The sequence below is a fragment of the Bos mutus genome, chromosome 4 (assembly GCF_027580195.1).
Source record: "Bos mutus isolate GX-2022 chromosome 4, NWIPB_WYAK_1.1, whole genome shotgun sequence".
NCBI classification, from domain to species: domain Eukaryota; kingdom Metazoa; phylum Chordata; class Mammalia; order Artiodactyla; family Bovidae; genus Bos; species Bos mutus.
This window is the reverse complement of record NC_091620.1, coordinates 103,262,434-103,276,968: the sequence shown is the minus strand read 5'-3', so window position 1 is coordinate 103,276,968 and position 14,535 is coordinate 103,262,434. Positions and strand designations below refer to the sequence as shown.

At 39.3% G+C, this 14,535-nt stretch overlaps 1 protein-coding gene across 4 annotated transcripts in view; it reads left to right on the top strand.

Annotated features, from left to right (window-relative positions):
- Nucleotides 1–14,535, top strand: part of C1GALT1 (core 1 synthase, glycoprotein-N-acetylgalactosamine 3-beta-galactosyltransferase 1) — a 48,403-nt gene that overhangs the window by 20,245 nt on the left and 13,623 nt on the right. For all 4 annotated transcript variants that reach the window (XM_070369813.1, XM_070369812.1, XM_070369811.1 and 1 more), the window contains one exon: nt 11,762–11,998. In XM_070369813.1, the coding sequence (XP_070225914.1) occupies nt 11,779–11,998 (220 nt within the window). In that variant the 5' untranslated portion in view covers nt 11,762–11,778. The remainder of the gene's footprint in view (nt 1–11,761; nt 11,999–14,535) is intronic.

Sequence of the window (14,535 nt, the reverse complement as noted above, 5' to 3'; positions counted from 1 at the left end):
CTTTTGTGGGAGCTCTCAGTGACCTTTTATATATTCCACAGACACAGAGTCTGCCTAGTGATCGTGTGGATTTAATCTGCAGCTTGTACAGCTGGTGGTAGGGTTTTGGGTCTTCTTCCTTAGCCACACAGCCCCTGGATTTCAATTGTGGTTTTATTTCCACCTCTGCACGTGGGTCGTCCATTGGCGTTTGCTCCTGAGGCTGCCCCGGAGGACTTGGGTTTGCCTCTCTGAGGGCCAGGTGTGGAGGTGGCGCAGCTGCTGGGGTTGCAGGAGTTCTGGCAGCACCAGGTACTCAGGGAAGTTGGCAGCTAGGGCAGCAGGACATATATAGTGCTCTAGAAGGGTGTGGCAACCAGTATTGGCCAATATGCTCCAGTATTCTTGCCTGGAGAACCCCTCTCTGACAGAGAAGCCTGGCAGGCCACAGTCCACAGGGTTACAACGAATCAGACACTACCGAAGCAAACCTGTGAGCATAGGCACCAGACGTTTTTGCCTGTGGCAGCTCTGCCCCAGTGAGTGTTGAGCGTGAAGGTGGCGCAGCTGCTTGGCTTGCGCGGGCCCTGGCGGCGCCAAGTGTGCAGGGACATGACTGCCTCTGTCACAGGAGTTATGGCCCCATTAGAGTCTTTTTTCAAGCCTCTTGTAGCTGGCCATCAGAAGGCCTCTTTGGCCAGTTTTTCTCCATAGCTCCACCCATTCAGGCACTTAGAGGGCTCCCTTGCCTGGGGTCCTTTTCTGTTGTTCAGTGCATCAGGCACATAGAGGGGCCCCCGCCTGGGGTCCTACAGTATAAATCAGTGTATCAGGCATTTGATGGGCCAGTTTCTCTATTGTTCAGCTGCCAGTGTTGGTGTGGGGGGATAGAGGCTATGGTGATGGCTCCACCCCCTGTGCATGACTCAGCAGGATCGCCTTGCTTCCATGGCTGCCCAGCTTTCCTTCACAGGCATTTCCCACCATAGTCTCCTCCCTCACATCCCACTCTCCGCAGTCAACAGCAGCCCTCCTCCTGGGATTGCTCCACAATCCCTAAACTCCAGCTCCCAGCCACTGCAGCATCTAGGGTATGTATGGCTGTGGCAAGGACTGTCTGATTCCAGGGTATGTATGGCAGCAGCAAGGACTATCTGATTCTCATTCCATTAAGGCTGCCACAGATCAGCTGTTTCACTCTCAGCCTTACATGTTTCTCCTCTGACTCAGCAAGTTGCCCCAGTGTGGGGATCGGACCCCTGCTTCAGTTCCCCCACCCCTGAGGGCAGGTCCAGTCCTACTCACACTTCTGTTTTCCCACTAGTTCCTTCGTCCTACTGAGTTTTGCACGGGTCTATATATTCTTTTCTGCTGGTCAGGTACTCCTGTCCATTCTCAGCTGGTGTTCTGCATGCTCTTCTGTGTCTGAAGGTTTATTCCTGATGTATCCATGGAGAAAGATGTATTCCACATCCACCTACACCTCTGCCATCTTCTTCCTCCCCCTGGATTATATCTTTAAGTAGATAATGTACCAAGAATGTGTGGATACTAAGTCCTTTGCATATTTGAGAATGTCTTCCTGTTACATGGATTTTTGAATGACAGTTTGCTGAATATTTAAGTCTATGGGCATGTTTTTCCCCTCAAAAATTTGGGAGTTTTGCACCATTTCTTTGACATACAAGGATACACAGGAGAAAGCTGCCTGATAATTTTTTGCTTGTATTTATGCCTGTTTTTTTTCCATTTAACATGCTTGGTTTGTCCTGGATACTTAGAGTTTTGTTTTGTTTTGTTTTGCTGTAAGTGAAGTTCAGAATCTCTCAACACTGCCCCATCTATTTATATTACATTTTTCTTGGTTGTACGTGAGACCTTTAAATATTTTGATGCATGGCCTTCATTTCAGTGCATTTTCCTTTATATCTTTGACTTTGTTTTCGGTTTCATTTGTTATATTCTCTTTTGAGAAATAAGTTCTCTGTTGGCTCTTCCTTTCCCATCTTTTATAGCTCTCAGTTTCTCCATAATTGCTTCAATCCCTTCAGTCTCTAAAAAACTACAAAATAGTCCTAGTTAGCTTAAGATTTTCTTTTTTGTAGAGTAAGCATTCAGGTCTGTGCTTTTCCCTTGTCTTTTGCATCCTGTGTTTATAAATTTTTTCCCACTACAAGGTTTTATGTAGGTTCCTTTTATTTCTGCTTTTTCATTTTTAAATAGAATCAATTCCAGGTAGCTTTGCTTAAAAATTATGTAGATGAAAATCTCTCTTTACCTTGTGTGTGTGTGTGCTCAGTTGCATCTGACTCTCTGTGACCCCGTGGACTGTAGCCCGCCAGGCTCCTCTGTCCTTGCGTTTCTCCAGGCAAGAATAGTGGAGTGGGTTACCATTTCCTACTCCAGGGGATCTTCCTGACCCAGGAATTGAACCTGCATCTCCTGTATCTCCTGCATTGGCAGGCAGATTCTTTACTACTGCGCCACTTGGGAAGCCCTTTATTACCTTTTACGTATAGATAATTGTTTTATTGCACCATTTGAATCTTTCCTTTAAATTTTGAGCTAGAGATCTGTGCTGCTGCTGGCTGACAGCTTCTGTTTCTAGTCATTTAGTTACGTGAGAGAGGTAAATTGGGGGACTGGGACCTTGGACAGCTGCAACTAGGAACTTTGTCTCTGACTTTTTAATTTTTTTTTTTTTTAAGACTCTAGGCAGTAGAGGGGCCTTACCAGATTGAAGGCATGTCGTTCAAATTTGTTGTTGCTTTCCATTCTGTCAGGATTAATAGTTCACCTTAAGAAGAGGCTGGGTTTGTTTTATGGGTCAGAATATTTTTCTCTGCATAGTTACCTTTGATCTATAGTGACTGGACATCATTTTACATTCTCATCAGCAGTATATAGTGATCTAGCTTTTCCACATCACCAACGTTTGATGGTATCACTGCTTTTTATTTTAGGCATCCTTATGGGTAAGTAGAGATATCTCATTGTGGTTTTAATTTGCATTTTTCCTCCTGCTAAATGAAGTTGAACATTTTCTCATGTGCTTGTCATCTGTACATCCTCTTCAGTGAACTATCTGTTCATGTCCTTTGCCTATTTTCTGACTAGATTGTTATTTATTTATTTATTTGCTGTTTTAGGATTTTTTTAATATATTTTAAATGCTAGTTCTTTGTTAGTTATGTGATTTGTAAGTATTTTCTTCCAGTTTGTAGCTTATCTTTTCATTCTTTGAGTAGGGTCTTTTACAGAGCAAAAGTTTATCAATTTTTCCCTTTTATGAATTGTACCTTTGGAGTCAAGTCTAAGAACTCTTTGCCTAGCTCTCAATCTCAAAGATTTTTCTTCTGCAACTATAAAAATTTTTCTCATGAAACTATAAAAATTTTATAGTTGCATGTTTTACATTTAAGTCCATGTTTTACATTTGTGGTTTATTGGTGGTTTAGTTGCTCAGTTGTGTCCGACTCTTGCGACCCCATGTACTGTGGCCCGCCAGTCTCTTCTGTCCGTGGAATTCCTGGGGAAGAGTACTGGAGTGGGTTGCCATTTCCTTCTCTAGGGGATCTTCCTGACCCAAGGATTGAACTCGGTTCTCCTGCACTGCAGGCAGATTCTTTACCAACTGAGCTACCAGGGAAAGCTGCATGTTTTACATTTAAGTCCATAATCCATTTTGATTTCATTTTTATGTGATATATGAGATTTGGGTCAGGGTTTAATTTTTGCCTAGAAATATCCAGCACCATTTATCAAAAAGTTTATCTTTTCTCTATTTAGTTGCTTTTTGTATCTTTGTCAAATGTAAGTTGAGCATATTTAGGTGGTCTGTTTCTGGTTCTCTCTATTCTATTCCATTGATAGATCCACAAGTCTGTCCCTCCACCAGTACTGTAAAATTGATTTCACTTCTTCAGTACTTGTTTTCAGTAGCTTTATGATGTCTTGAATTCAGGTTGACTGATTCCTCCTACTGTGAGAATCAGAGGGAGAATCAAAGAAAACATGAAAGTTTCAAATATAGCACCTCACATATAGTGTATTCACAAGTATTTATAATTGTGTCACTATATAAGATTCATCCCAGCTTTACAAGGAAAGTGTTTGGGGGGGAAAGTTTTTGAAAATCATTTTAATGTGGTTTGAAGGGAGAAATATGTTTTGAATATGTAAATGACACAAGTAAATATGATAATCCAGAACAGATTTATAAATACTAGACTGACAACCCTAGCAAGATATGATATAAAGTACTAAAATTAAAAAAAAAAAAAAAACACTGAAAGTCTAGGATTTTAGGGACTTTATTGTGAATTTCACCGACTTTCTTAAAGCCTTAAGAACTGGAGGAAGGATTTTCTCATGTAATAAAGGGCTTTGAAGTCTTGGTGAGAAGGACATTAGTGACCAATGGAGTGACTGAAAAGCAAGCATAGGAAAAGAGGAGCATTTATCTACAAGGATAAAAGATCAGTCTGCCCTCAGTTTCAGCACCAATGGGAAGACCATGAGTGATTTTTACAGAGTTTTAAGAAGAGAGACTGTACTCGGTCAAGTTGTACTTCATGTATAAAGGCAGTAATAAACATTCTCCAGCCTGCAGACGTTTAGAATATAGCACCAATGAGTGCCATTGTAAAAATTACTTGCTGAAACCCAGCCAACAAAAATGTGATATTAATGAAGAACTCACCTTTAGAGCAGCTGTGATAAAAGAACTATTAATGAGCATAGAATCCAATTTAAAATATATTTAAGATCAAGCAGTCATGGGAATTCCAGTGTAATTCATAGAATATAATCTATGTAAATTTTACAAAATAAAAGTAGTTCACAAAAACTGATTGCATTGGAAGTGTGTGTGTGTGTGTGTGTGTGTGTGTGTGTGTGTATGCTGATTTACACATTGCCAAAGCAAGAAATCAATCTAAATTTGAACTATGTATTAAAAATAAGGCCTCAGATTGCTTTATGTTTTTCATAATCTTTCTCTTTACTGGGATTGTTTAGAGGAAGGAGGTCACATCATACATGTTTAGCTGATGTTCAAAGTTAATTTAGATTCATTTAATTTTCCTTTTATTCTATAAATTCAAATCTAATTTAACATGTTAAATCTTTAAAGTAACATGACTAATATAATCCCAATTCTGTAAAATGATAGTACAGTGGTTAAGAGTCTGAACTCTTGTTTCCGATTGCTAGTATGACCCAGGGAAGCTTACTAATCTCTCTGTGTCTGAGTTCATCTGTAAAATGGGATTAATAGTCCCTAGTTCATGATTTGTAGGTGATCTATATAAAGCTGTTATCAGTACAGGGCTCAAATGTTAGGTATAATTACCTGTTCCTTTCATCTCTGTTATTCATAAAGATGTTATTCATGTGTGTAAGGGTACTCACCAAGTGTTAATGGTAATTGTTTCTAAGTGATGGGATTTGGGGCAGTTTCTTTCTCAGGTAGTTCTGTGTTTGCTTGATTTTTTTTTTTTTTAAACCAGTAAAGAGCACAAAACTGTTCCTTAAAAAATGAAACTGAATTTCAGTTGTTCCAGCACTTTTGCATCTAAAATCTACATTTTTTAAGTCTCCTCAAATGATTCTGATTATGCATCAGATTTGGAAAGTGATTGGCATTGATAATTTCCCTGCACTGTGTTCTGTTTAGTATATATTGAAGCCCCTAGAAAGTGTGGTTTGGGTAAGCTATGTCTTCCTCCAGTGTGGTCTACTTCAGCACTCTTGTCAAGAATCTGAAGAGACGAGGGTGATGATTTTGGCCAAAAATTGGAGTGAGGCTTGGGGTACATTCCACTGACATGAAATAGCTCTTTTATGCCAGGAACAGGAAAGAAAAGTGAAGGTATACAGAAATTTAGTCATAAGACAGGAGCCCTTGAAAGGAAATGGGCTAAAAGCAGTAGGGATAAGTCAACCCGTGCCGGCTGAAACTTCTCTAGACAGGAAAGGGTAAGACTATGTCAGGCATCAAACAGCATCACAAAATATTTTAAAGTTAAAAACAAATTTCATAAAATCAAGAAGTTAACTTTCCTTCCATTCACCCCAGAACAGGTGTCTTTCTAAAAAAGTGCCACCTCAACTAAGAAAACCCTGTCTATAACATGTCACTAGCTTTCTACAAATAATACAACCTCCATGCTTCCAAAGTAGGCTTGTTTTGAAGCACAGAATCTTGGGAAATGGTTGGGTAACAGGTTAGTATTCATGCTTACTGGACCTCGATCAGCACTTCCTTCACTTCAGATAGTTGCTATGATGATAGAAATAAGAATTTTCTCTGGCCCTGCAGTCCTTACGTCCTCTTCTCAGTCACAGTGCTTCCTGTCTGAGTGTTACTATTATTGAATACCATTGTAACTATTGCTTTCCTGTACCTGGAGTGGTAGACTCTGCAGCCGTGGAAATTTCAATTGGATTTTTTCCCTTCTGAGGCTGTGACGTAATTATATTTGGTGTTAAGATAAGGAAAGTCACAGCCAGTACAAAAAGAAGAAAAAGTCAAAACTACTGTGTTAGAAGACAGAGTGTCAGTGGAAGAATCAGATAACATGGGGACTTGCTTGCAGTGTGACTCCTAGTCGATGTCTTGGCTTCTTAAGTGTCTGCTAGTGTTACCTTAGTAGCTTTCCTCCTGGTTCACCACTTCAGTATTACCCTGCCAGTCTTTCTATATTTACCATAAGAAATTTGGAGTTACGATACCTTTCACTTACTTCTCTCAGCTTGTTTTCAATTCATGGTGCTTTCAAATCACTAACCTCAATTGTAGGTCAGGTGTTAATGCACACTCCACATAATAGCAAACAGAATTAAACAGACATTTTAATATATAATCTCAGACCAAGATTCTGGCTACAGCAAAGTCTAAAGAACAGGGCTTCAAATAATCTAGAAAATTTTAGAGTTTCAAAAAGAAGCACTTAAAGCAGGAAAGGTATTTTTCCTGAAATAGTAGATTATACCTCTTGAAATCTGAATGGAGATAAAGACAGCAGGAAGGAGAATTTGAGGGCCCTGGCCCTCAGGGAAAACAGCAGGAAGACTGGACAAACTGATTTCTGCTTTCCTCTGGGAAATTAAATGGGGGAGTTGAGCAGGACATCTGTACTCATCTATACTTTATTCCCCATGAACTTAAAGTTACAGGTAAGATAAAGCAAAAGAAGTAAACAAGTGCCTGCTAGTTTCATATTGGTAATCTCCATCTCTGATATTGAGCAACTGTCTTCTCTACCTCCCCTTAGTGTCATTCTTTGCAAATTGGAATTACTATTCAAAAGAGGGCCTGAGATACAAGATAGAGAATAAGCATAGTATAGACCCAGGAATCAAACCAGGGTCTCCTGCATTGCAGGCAGATTCTTTACCATCTGAGTTATCAGGGAAGCCCATTGGAATAAAGATTTCCATATCAAACATACATACAGTAAATATGTATTAAATTGGATAAAACAAAAGGTCATATGAAAATATTTTTATATAAAGCTTTTCCTAATAAATATTAATATAGAAAAATATGTAAATCATAAATGCAAAATTTAATATCTTGAAGACAACATCATGTAGCCACTACTCATTTGTTTTATCTGATTATAAAATACTTTCTTTTTATAGGTGTTTGAATAACATATCTTTTCCCATCCTTTTGCTCTTAACTTTCTGTATGTATTTAATGTATGTCTCTTGTAAGCAGTGTATACTTGGGTTTATTTTTCTTCTAGACTGGTAGGTAATCTTTATCTTTGAATTCGAATCTTAGTCTTTTTACGGTTAATGCCATTGCCAATAAACTTGTGTTTAAGTCAGTTATATTACTATTTGTTTTCTTTCTGTCTCATTTATTTTTATCCATTTCTTCCTTTTTTATTGCCTTGAAAATACCTTTGATTAAAGTATTAATCATTAAGTGTTGTTTTATTTTTTTCTGTTAGAGTTTTACTTACATATTTTTACTTTTTTTTAATGATTACAATAGTCCTTCTTTTATACTCTCCTAGTCTTTTACAGTCTGATATTAGCATTTTTACACAACAAAATGATTTTAGAACACTTAAACTCCTTGTAGCCTCACAATTTTTGTGCCAGTTTTATCATTTATTGTAATGATAATAGTAACAATGTCTTGTGGGAACATTTTAATGTTTTATCTAGCCAATGTTCATTTGGATTTACTTAGCAATATATATATGGAATCCCAGGTGGCACTAGTGGTAAAAAAAAAACCTACCTGCCAAAACGGGAGATGCGTAAGAAACCTAGGTTCGATTCCTGAGTTGGGAAGATCCCCTGAAAAAAGGCATGACACGCCACTCCAGTATTCTTGCCTGGAGAATCCCATGGAGAGAGGAGCCTAGTTGGCTACAGCACGTAGGGTTGCAAACAGTCGCATACGCATCAATACATACAGTAACTTTTTATGGTTCACCCTTCCTTCTTACAATTCTGAATTTTCATCTAAAATTCTTTTCTTTCTGCCTGAAGTACTCCTTTTAGTATTTCTTTTAAGAATAAAGCTGATTTTTGTTTTTTAATCTTTTTCAGGTTTATTTTTGAAGGCTATTTTTGCTAGATATAGAATGCTTTCTTTGTCTTTGATTTTTGGCAGTTTTGCTGTGGTTTATCTTGGTATCATTTTCTTTGTAGGGGGGTGTGTGTGTGTGTGTGTGTGTTTTATGGAGCCTCCTGAATCTGAGAGTTGGTAGTCTTTTGTCTGTTTTGGGAAATGTTCAGTCATTTGTTCTTCACATGCTCTTTCTCATCAATCAGTTATCTTTTTTTCTTCAAAGATCCCAGTTAACACATATGTTAGACCTTTTTACTCTGTTTCTTATGTTTCTTTTGCTCAGTTCTTTACTGACCATCTTTGTCTCTTTTTGTACTTTAGTCTGTGTAATTTCTTCTGACCTGGCTTTCGACTTATTCATTTTTCTCTTTATCTGTGTTTTTTCTATACCTTATATCTTTGTCTTGTCATTTAACTTATTGACTAACTAAAAGTTATTAGTAGGAAAATCTCTTACTTAAGTCTCCTGTGGGTCTGTTTCTATTTCCTACTATTTTCTGTCTTCATTCAAGGTTTTAAAAATTTATAAAAATTTATCACTATAAAAAATTATAGTGATAATTTGAAGTTCTCCATGATTTTTTACTTCTCCAGAAGACTTTTATGTTTTGCAGTTAGGCTAGGGCCAGATCACCCTAATCCGTCAGTGGTTAAGATGATTCCAACTTGGCTTCAATCCTGGAGAAAGTTGGCCTAATTTCTGCTCCATCCTTGTTCCTAGATTGTGGCTTTTCAGGGTCCAAATAAAAGCCTGGGTGTTTTCCAGAACCTCTTCTCTTAGGCAGATGTTGGGCTCAGTTTTTTCCTTACCTTCTTTGCCTTAGCTCTTCTTTTCTCTGTCAGAGTCAGTGGTTGTCTTGAGGAATGAAGCCATGCTAGATGTCCAGCCCTCCTTTCTTGGCTTCTTTCTGTTTCCAGATCTTGCCTCCCCCAGCCCCCTGCAATTCTCACGGCCTTGATATCTTAGCACTGTCAGCAGATTTATATCTTTTTACATTTTGTTCAGTTTTGCTGGTTGTACTTAGGTTTAGTTTTTAAAAACCTAGCTGTTCTGGAAATATAACCACATGAAGTTGTTTGTTGTTCCAGTGGTGATCATTGGTTTGTTTATTTTATAAAATATTTCAAAACAATTTTTATTTTGATGGTCATATTTCCCAGACCCCTGCCTTCACTACACACGTCCATTGTCCTGTGCTGTTAGTGGGGAGTGGGTAAAGAGTCTGAAAAACGCAGTGGAAAGAGCACTGACTTTTTAAGCAGACAGACTTGGGTTCAAGTCATAGCTTTTATCGATGTGTCAGCCTGTGCGAGTTAGGTTTTTAAATGTTTCTGTTTTCTTTTTTAACGTTACTTATTCATTTTATGGCTGTTCTGGGTCTTTGTTGCTGCGTGAGGGCTTTCTCTAGTTGTGTTGAGTGGGGTCTCCTTTCTCGTTGTGGTGCATGGACTTCTCGTGGTGGTGGCTTCTCTTGTTGCAGAGCACAAACGCTGGGGTGTGCATGCTCCGGTACTTGCCGCACATAGGCTCACTCAGTAGCTGTGGTGTGCAGGCTTCAGCAGCTGTGGCCCCTGTGCTTAGATGCCTTGAGGCATGTGGAATCTTCCCAGACCAGGCGTGGAACTTGTGTCCTCTGCATTAGCAGGCAGATTCTTAACCACCGGACCACCAGGGAAGTCCCAAATTTCTGTTCCTGTTCTCTTGTCTGCACAGTGGTCACAGTGAGAATGAAGAGTGAAATTAAAACTTTTTTCAAGTGGAATGAAGTGTGGACTGCATCTGGCATGTGGTCGATGCTTAGCAAACATTTAAAAATATTATCTTGGGGAGTTGGAAACTATAGATTTAGGACTGTTCTCATAGGAATTTATAAGTTCAACATGTAGTGATTATTAGCAAACCCTTAAAATGGACCCGTTTGGTTGTCAGGCAGTTCAGCAGGCATTTATCCAGCAGCCACTGTTCCAGGCACCCTCCTTAATCCTAGTGATATGTGGAAGCTGTTCAGGGTCTTGCAGTCCAGTGGGATAACAGTGAACACCCTCAGCAGTGAGCAGAGGGCGGCCGCATCCAGCGTTGCAGTGAACCCCAGGCATTGGGGCACAGGGGTTGGCAACCTTTGTCTTTAAAGGGCTAGATGAGGCTTTGTGGGATGAACTGCCGCTGCTGCCGCTACTCAGCTTTGCTGTTGTAGAGCAGAAGCAGCCGTTCTCCAGATTGGGCCTGGGTATGTTCCAGTTAAACTTCATTTACAAAATCAGGTGGCAGATAGGTTTGGCCTGAAGGTCCTGAAACAGTGCTGACTCTAGCCTTCACAAGCTAAGACTGTTTCTTATATTTTTAAAGGTGGTTTAAAAAGGAAGAAAGATAATATACAAAAGACCATCTGTGGTCCACAAATCCTTAAGTATTTTATTTATTATTCTTTATAGAAAAAAATTGCTGACCCCTTATTAGAGTACATAGAGGAAAAAAGTATATATAAGTACTTTGATAGCAAAGAAAGAAAAAGAAAGTGGCAGTCTGGCTTGGATCCATGGAGGATCTTGGTGAGAAGAATAGATAATTCTGTGTGCAAATAGAGACATATTTACCTGTGTCCCCGCCAACAATGATCCTCCTAGTAGCTACTCATTTATTTTATCGAACTGTCCATAATGTGTGTTTCAGCAGCAAATAGAGGGATGAAAGTTAAATACTCTTAGAAATGTTCTCCTTGTAAAGGAATTATCATTCCAAGATCAGGAAGATCTCCTGGAGAAGGAAATGGCAACCCACTCTAGTATCCTTGCCTGAGAAATGCTATGAACAGAGGAGCCTGGTGGGTTACAGTTCTGCTGCTGCTAAGTCACTTCAGTCGTGTCCAACTTTTGCGACCCATGGACTGTAGCCCGCCAGCCTCCTCTGTCCATGGGATTCTCCAGGCAAGAACTCTGAAGTGAATTGTCATGCCCTCCTCAGGGGATCTTCCCGATGCAGGGATCAAACCTGCGTCTCTTCTGTCTCCTGCATCGGCAGGCAGGTTCTTTACCACCAGCGCCACCACAGTCCATAGGGTTGCAAAGCATTAGATGTGCCTTAGCAACTAAAACAATAACATCAGTAACATAGCTAACAGTTACCAGTCCTCTTGGTATGTGTATTACTTTATAATTTATAACATCGTAATAATTTGTTTCTTACAGAGATACATTTTCGGGAAATGGCCTCTAAATCTTGGCTGAATATTTTAACCTTCCTTTGTGGATCAGCAGTCGGATTTGTTTTATGCTCTCAGCTACTTAGTATTTTGTTCGAAGAACAGAAGGACATCCAGCCTAGTATTCTTCATAATGATCCTCACGCTAGGCATTCAGATGACAATGAACAGAATCATCTAGAAGGACAGATGAACTTCGATGCAGATGCCAGCCAACATAAAGGTGTGGTTTACTGTATTAAGGAGTAAATAGAAACTGTATTTTTCAATATGTTTAAGTGTTGAGAGAATTAGAAAAAGTTGCTTACATGAATCTTGTTATATCACTGTATCTTTTGATGGAAATGAGCTTAACTCCAGATATTAAATGACAATTCTTGGTTTGCCTCAGGAGAAAGAAATTACTAAAACCCAGATTTATTTAGGATGTAAGATATTAATTTTGAATTTATTTTTAAATAGTTCAGAAAATATAACTTGGAGAAAAGCAAAACTTTCAGATTAGATTTAGTTCTAAAACTTTTAATTTTGTTTTCATGGTTCATATCTGTGTCTGGTTTTTTCTGTTAACCTTGTTTTAGTCTTGTTTTTTGCTTAGTGTTGTTTTCCTAGAGAAACTCAAGAGGTATATATAAGTTTTGATTTACTGTTTATCAGTGTCTGACATAACTAGTCTTTTCTCCTTTTGAGAGGCATAAAACTGTTAGGGAAGTAGAAAACAGGCGTGTGTTACATCGATATGACGTGACTTCACTTTCCCCTGGTCCTCTGCCTCCGACCAGGTGTTCCCAACCGTGTCCTCTCCATGCCCCTTGAATGCTTCTTTGCTCTCAGCCTCTGTTCTTTGGCTCTTTCTTTGCCTGTGTGATGTAATCAGTCCTCATAATTTTAGTTTCCATCTGTTCCTTGCTGTCTTTCCCTTAACCTAGTTCCAGACAGTATGAGAAGGCATTCACAATTCAAAGGTCTCTGCAAATGGTGATTTATTTGACAGAAAATACAGTAGCTTGAAAAAAAGGTTGGAATTCTGGGATGCAACAGGGTCCCACATTAAGGGGTGTTTGTCTTATCTTTTTGGCAGTAAATTGCTTCTTTCCTACCTCTCAATCTAAGGTTGAGGATGAGGTACACATCCTGGTTATCTTATAAACTAGCAAGTAACATGCATACGATGACAAAGTGTCATGTGTGTGAGTGATTCTATGACAGTGGTTCATCTCTGAGCAGCTGTGTTCTTACCATAGAGCAGTTTGATGGCTGTGCACTGGCTATGCACCGTTGCTCTAGGCTCTAGTTGTTCAGTGGGAGCCAGGCTTCTCTATTGGTAGGCTGTTCTAGATCAGCCTCACTGCAGGCACATAAATTAGGACCTACTTGTCCTACTTGATGGTCTGCAAAATGTAGGTATGCTAAAGGTTTCTCACAGACTTAACATGTAAATCATACTCCTTCCTTTCCTTTACAATCCTAAAATGTTTTCTTCCTCCTATTTTTATATAACTCACTACTTTCTGCCTCAGTCATGGTAGGTGCTTTCCTCTGCTTACCAATCAATCCTGTTTCTCATAAATGTTGACAGTCTACTTCTTTGCCATTTTTTAGGTTACTTCTCTCAGTCTGTAGCATTCTTCCCCTAAATCAGACCTTCAGCTATATCCATGTGCTTGCACTCAACCAAACTTCACCGTGTCCTTTGTCCTTTCTTCTGCTGAATTTCATTTAAAGACCTAATTTCTGCATTGTCTCTTATTTTTCCTGATAGTGCTTTATATCCTCTTCTTCTCTGTTCTAGCCAACTTCCCATTCACTATTCTGTAGTCTTTATCAGCCATTACTTTACCCCTCAGTTCATTGAAACACATACCTCTGTTACAGCATCTCTTAATATACAGCGAGTATTGGTTTGCATGCCAAGTTCCCATGCTGGAATGAATTCTCCTGTGGCAAAATATGTGTTTTATTCATCTTTTTATCTCCTTTACCAGCGCATGCCCATCACAGAGTAATGAACGAATGAGTAATTGAAAGAATGAGAAACACTGTCTACCAGATTGCAACTGTAGGGAGAAGGATGTCTTGCTCTATGTGAAACATATTAAGGATTTCTGCTCCCACCACAGTCCTTCCCGCCCAGGATTTGGCATATATGTACAACTAGGAGATTGAACCCCTCCTCTGTATGAAAATATGAATGCTCTCTGCCTGAAAAGAGGGCAGTTTTGTCTGGTTTTGGATTGCAAATTCTTGATATTCAGAGGGACAGTTAGAGTATTTTCATGCCCTTCTGAGCATTTCCCTCTACTCGCTCTCAGTCAGTTAACTAGAAATGTATGCCTCCAGTTGTTAATTTTTCACAGGACTGAGCTTTTGTAACTGATTGACCTTAACTTCAAGGACATTTCCTCAGCTTGCTGCCTAGAGCGTTGCTACACAAAGTGCAATTTTGTAGAGTCATGCTGGTCTACAACTAGAAAAGTATGGACGTCAGAATTAAACAGTTAGGAACTTTTATGGTAATTGGACAATAATTTTGTGTAAATCTAAACATAAAAACTTAGGGCTTGTGTTTTTGTATTCATTTTTGAAATTTTATTTTATTATTCATTTTTGGCATGTTGCAAAAGTATAGGTCTCTGCTGCTGCTAAGTCGCTTCAGTCGTGTCCGACTCTGTGCGACCCCATAGACGGCAGCCCATCAGGCTTCCCTTCCCTGGGATTCTCCAGGCAAGAACACTGGAGTGGGTTGCCATTTCCTTCTCC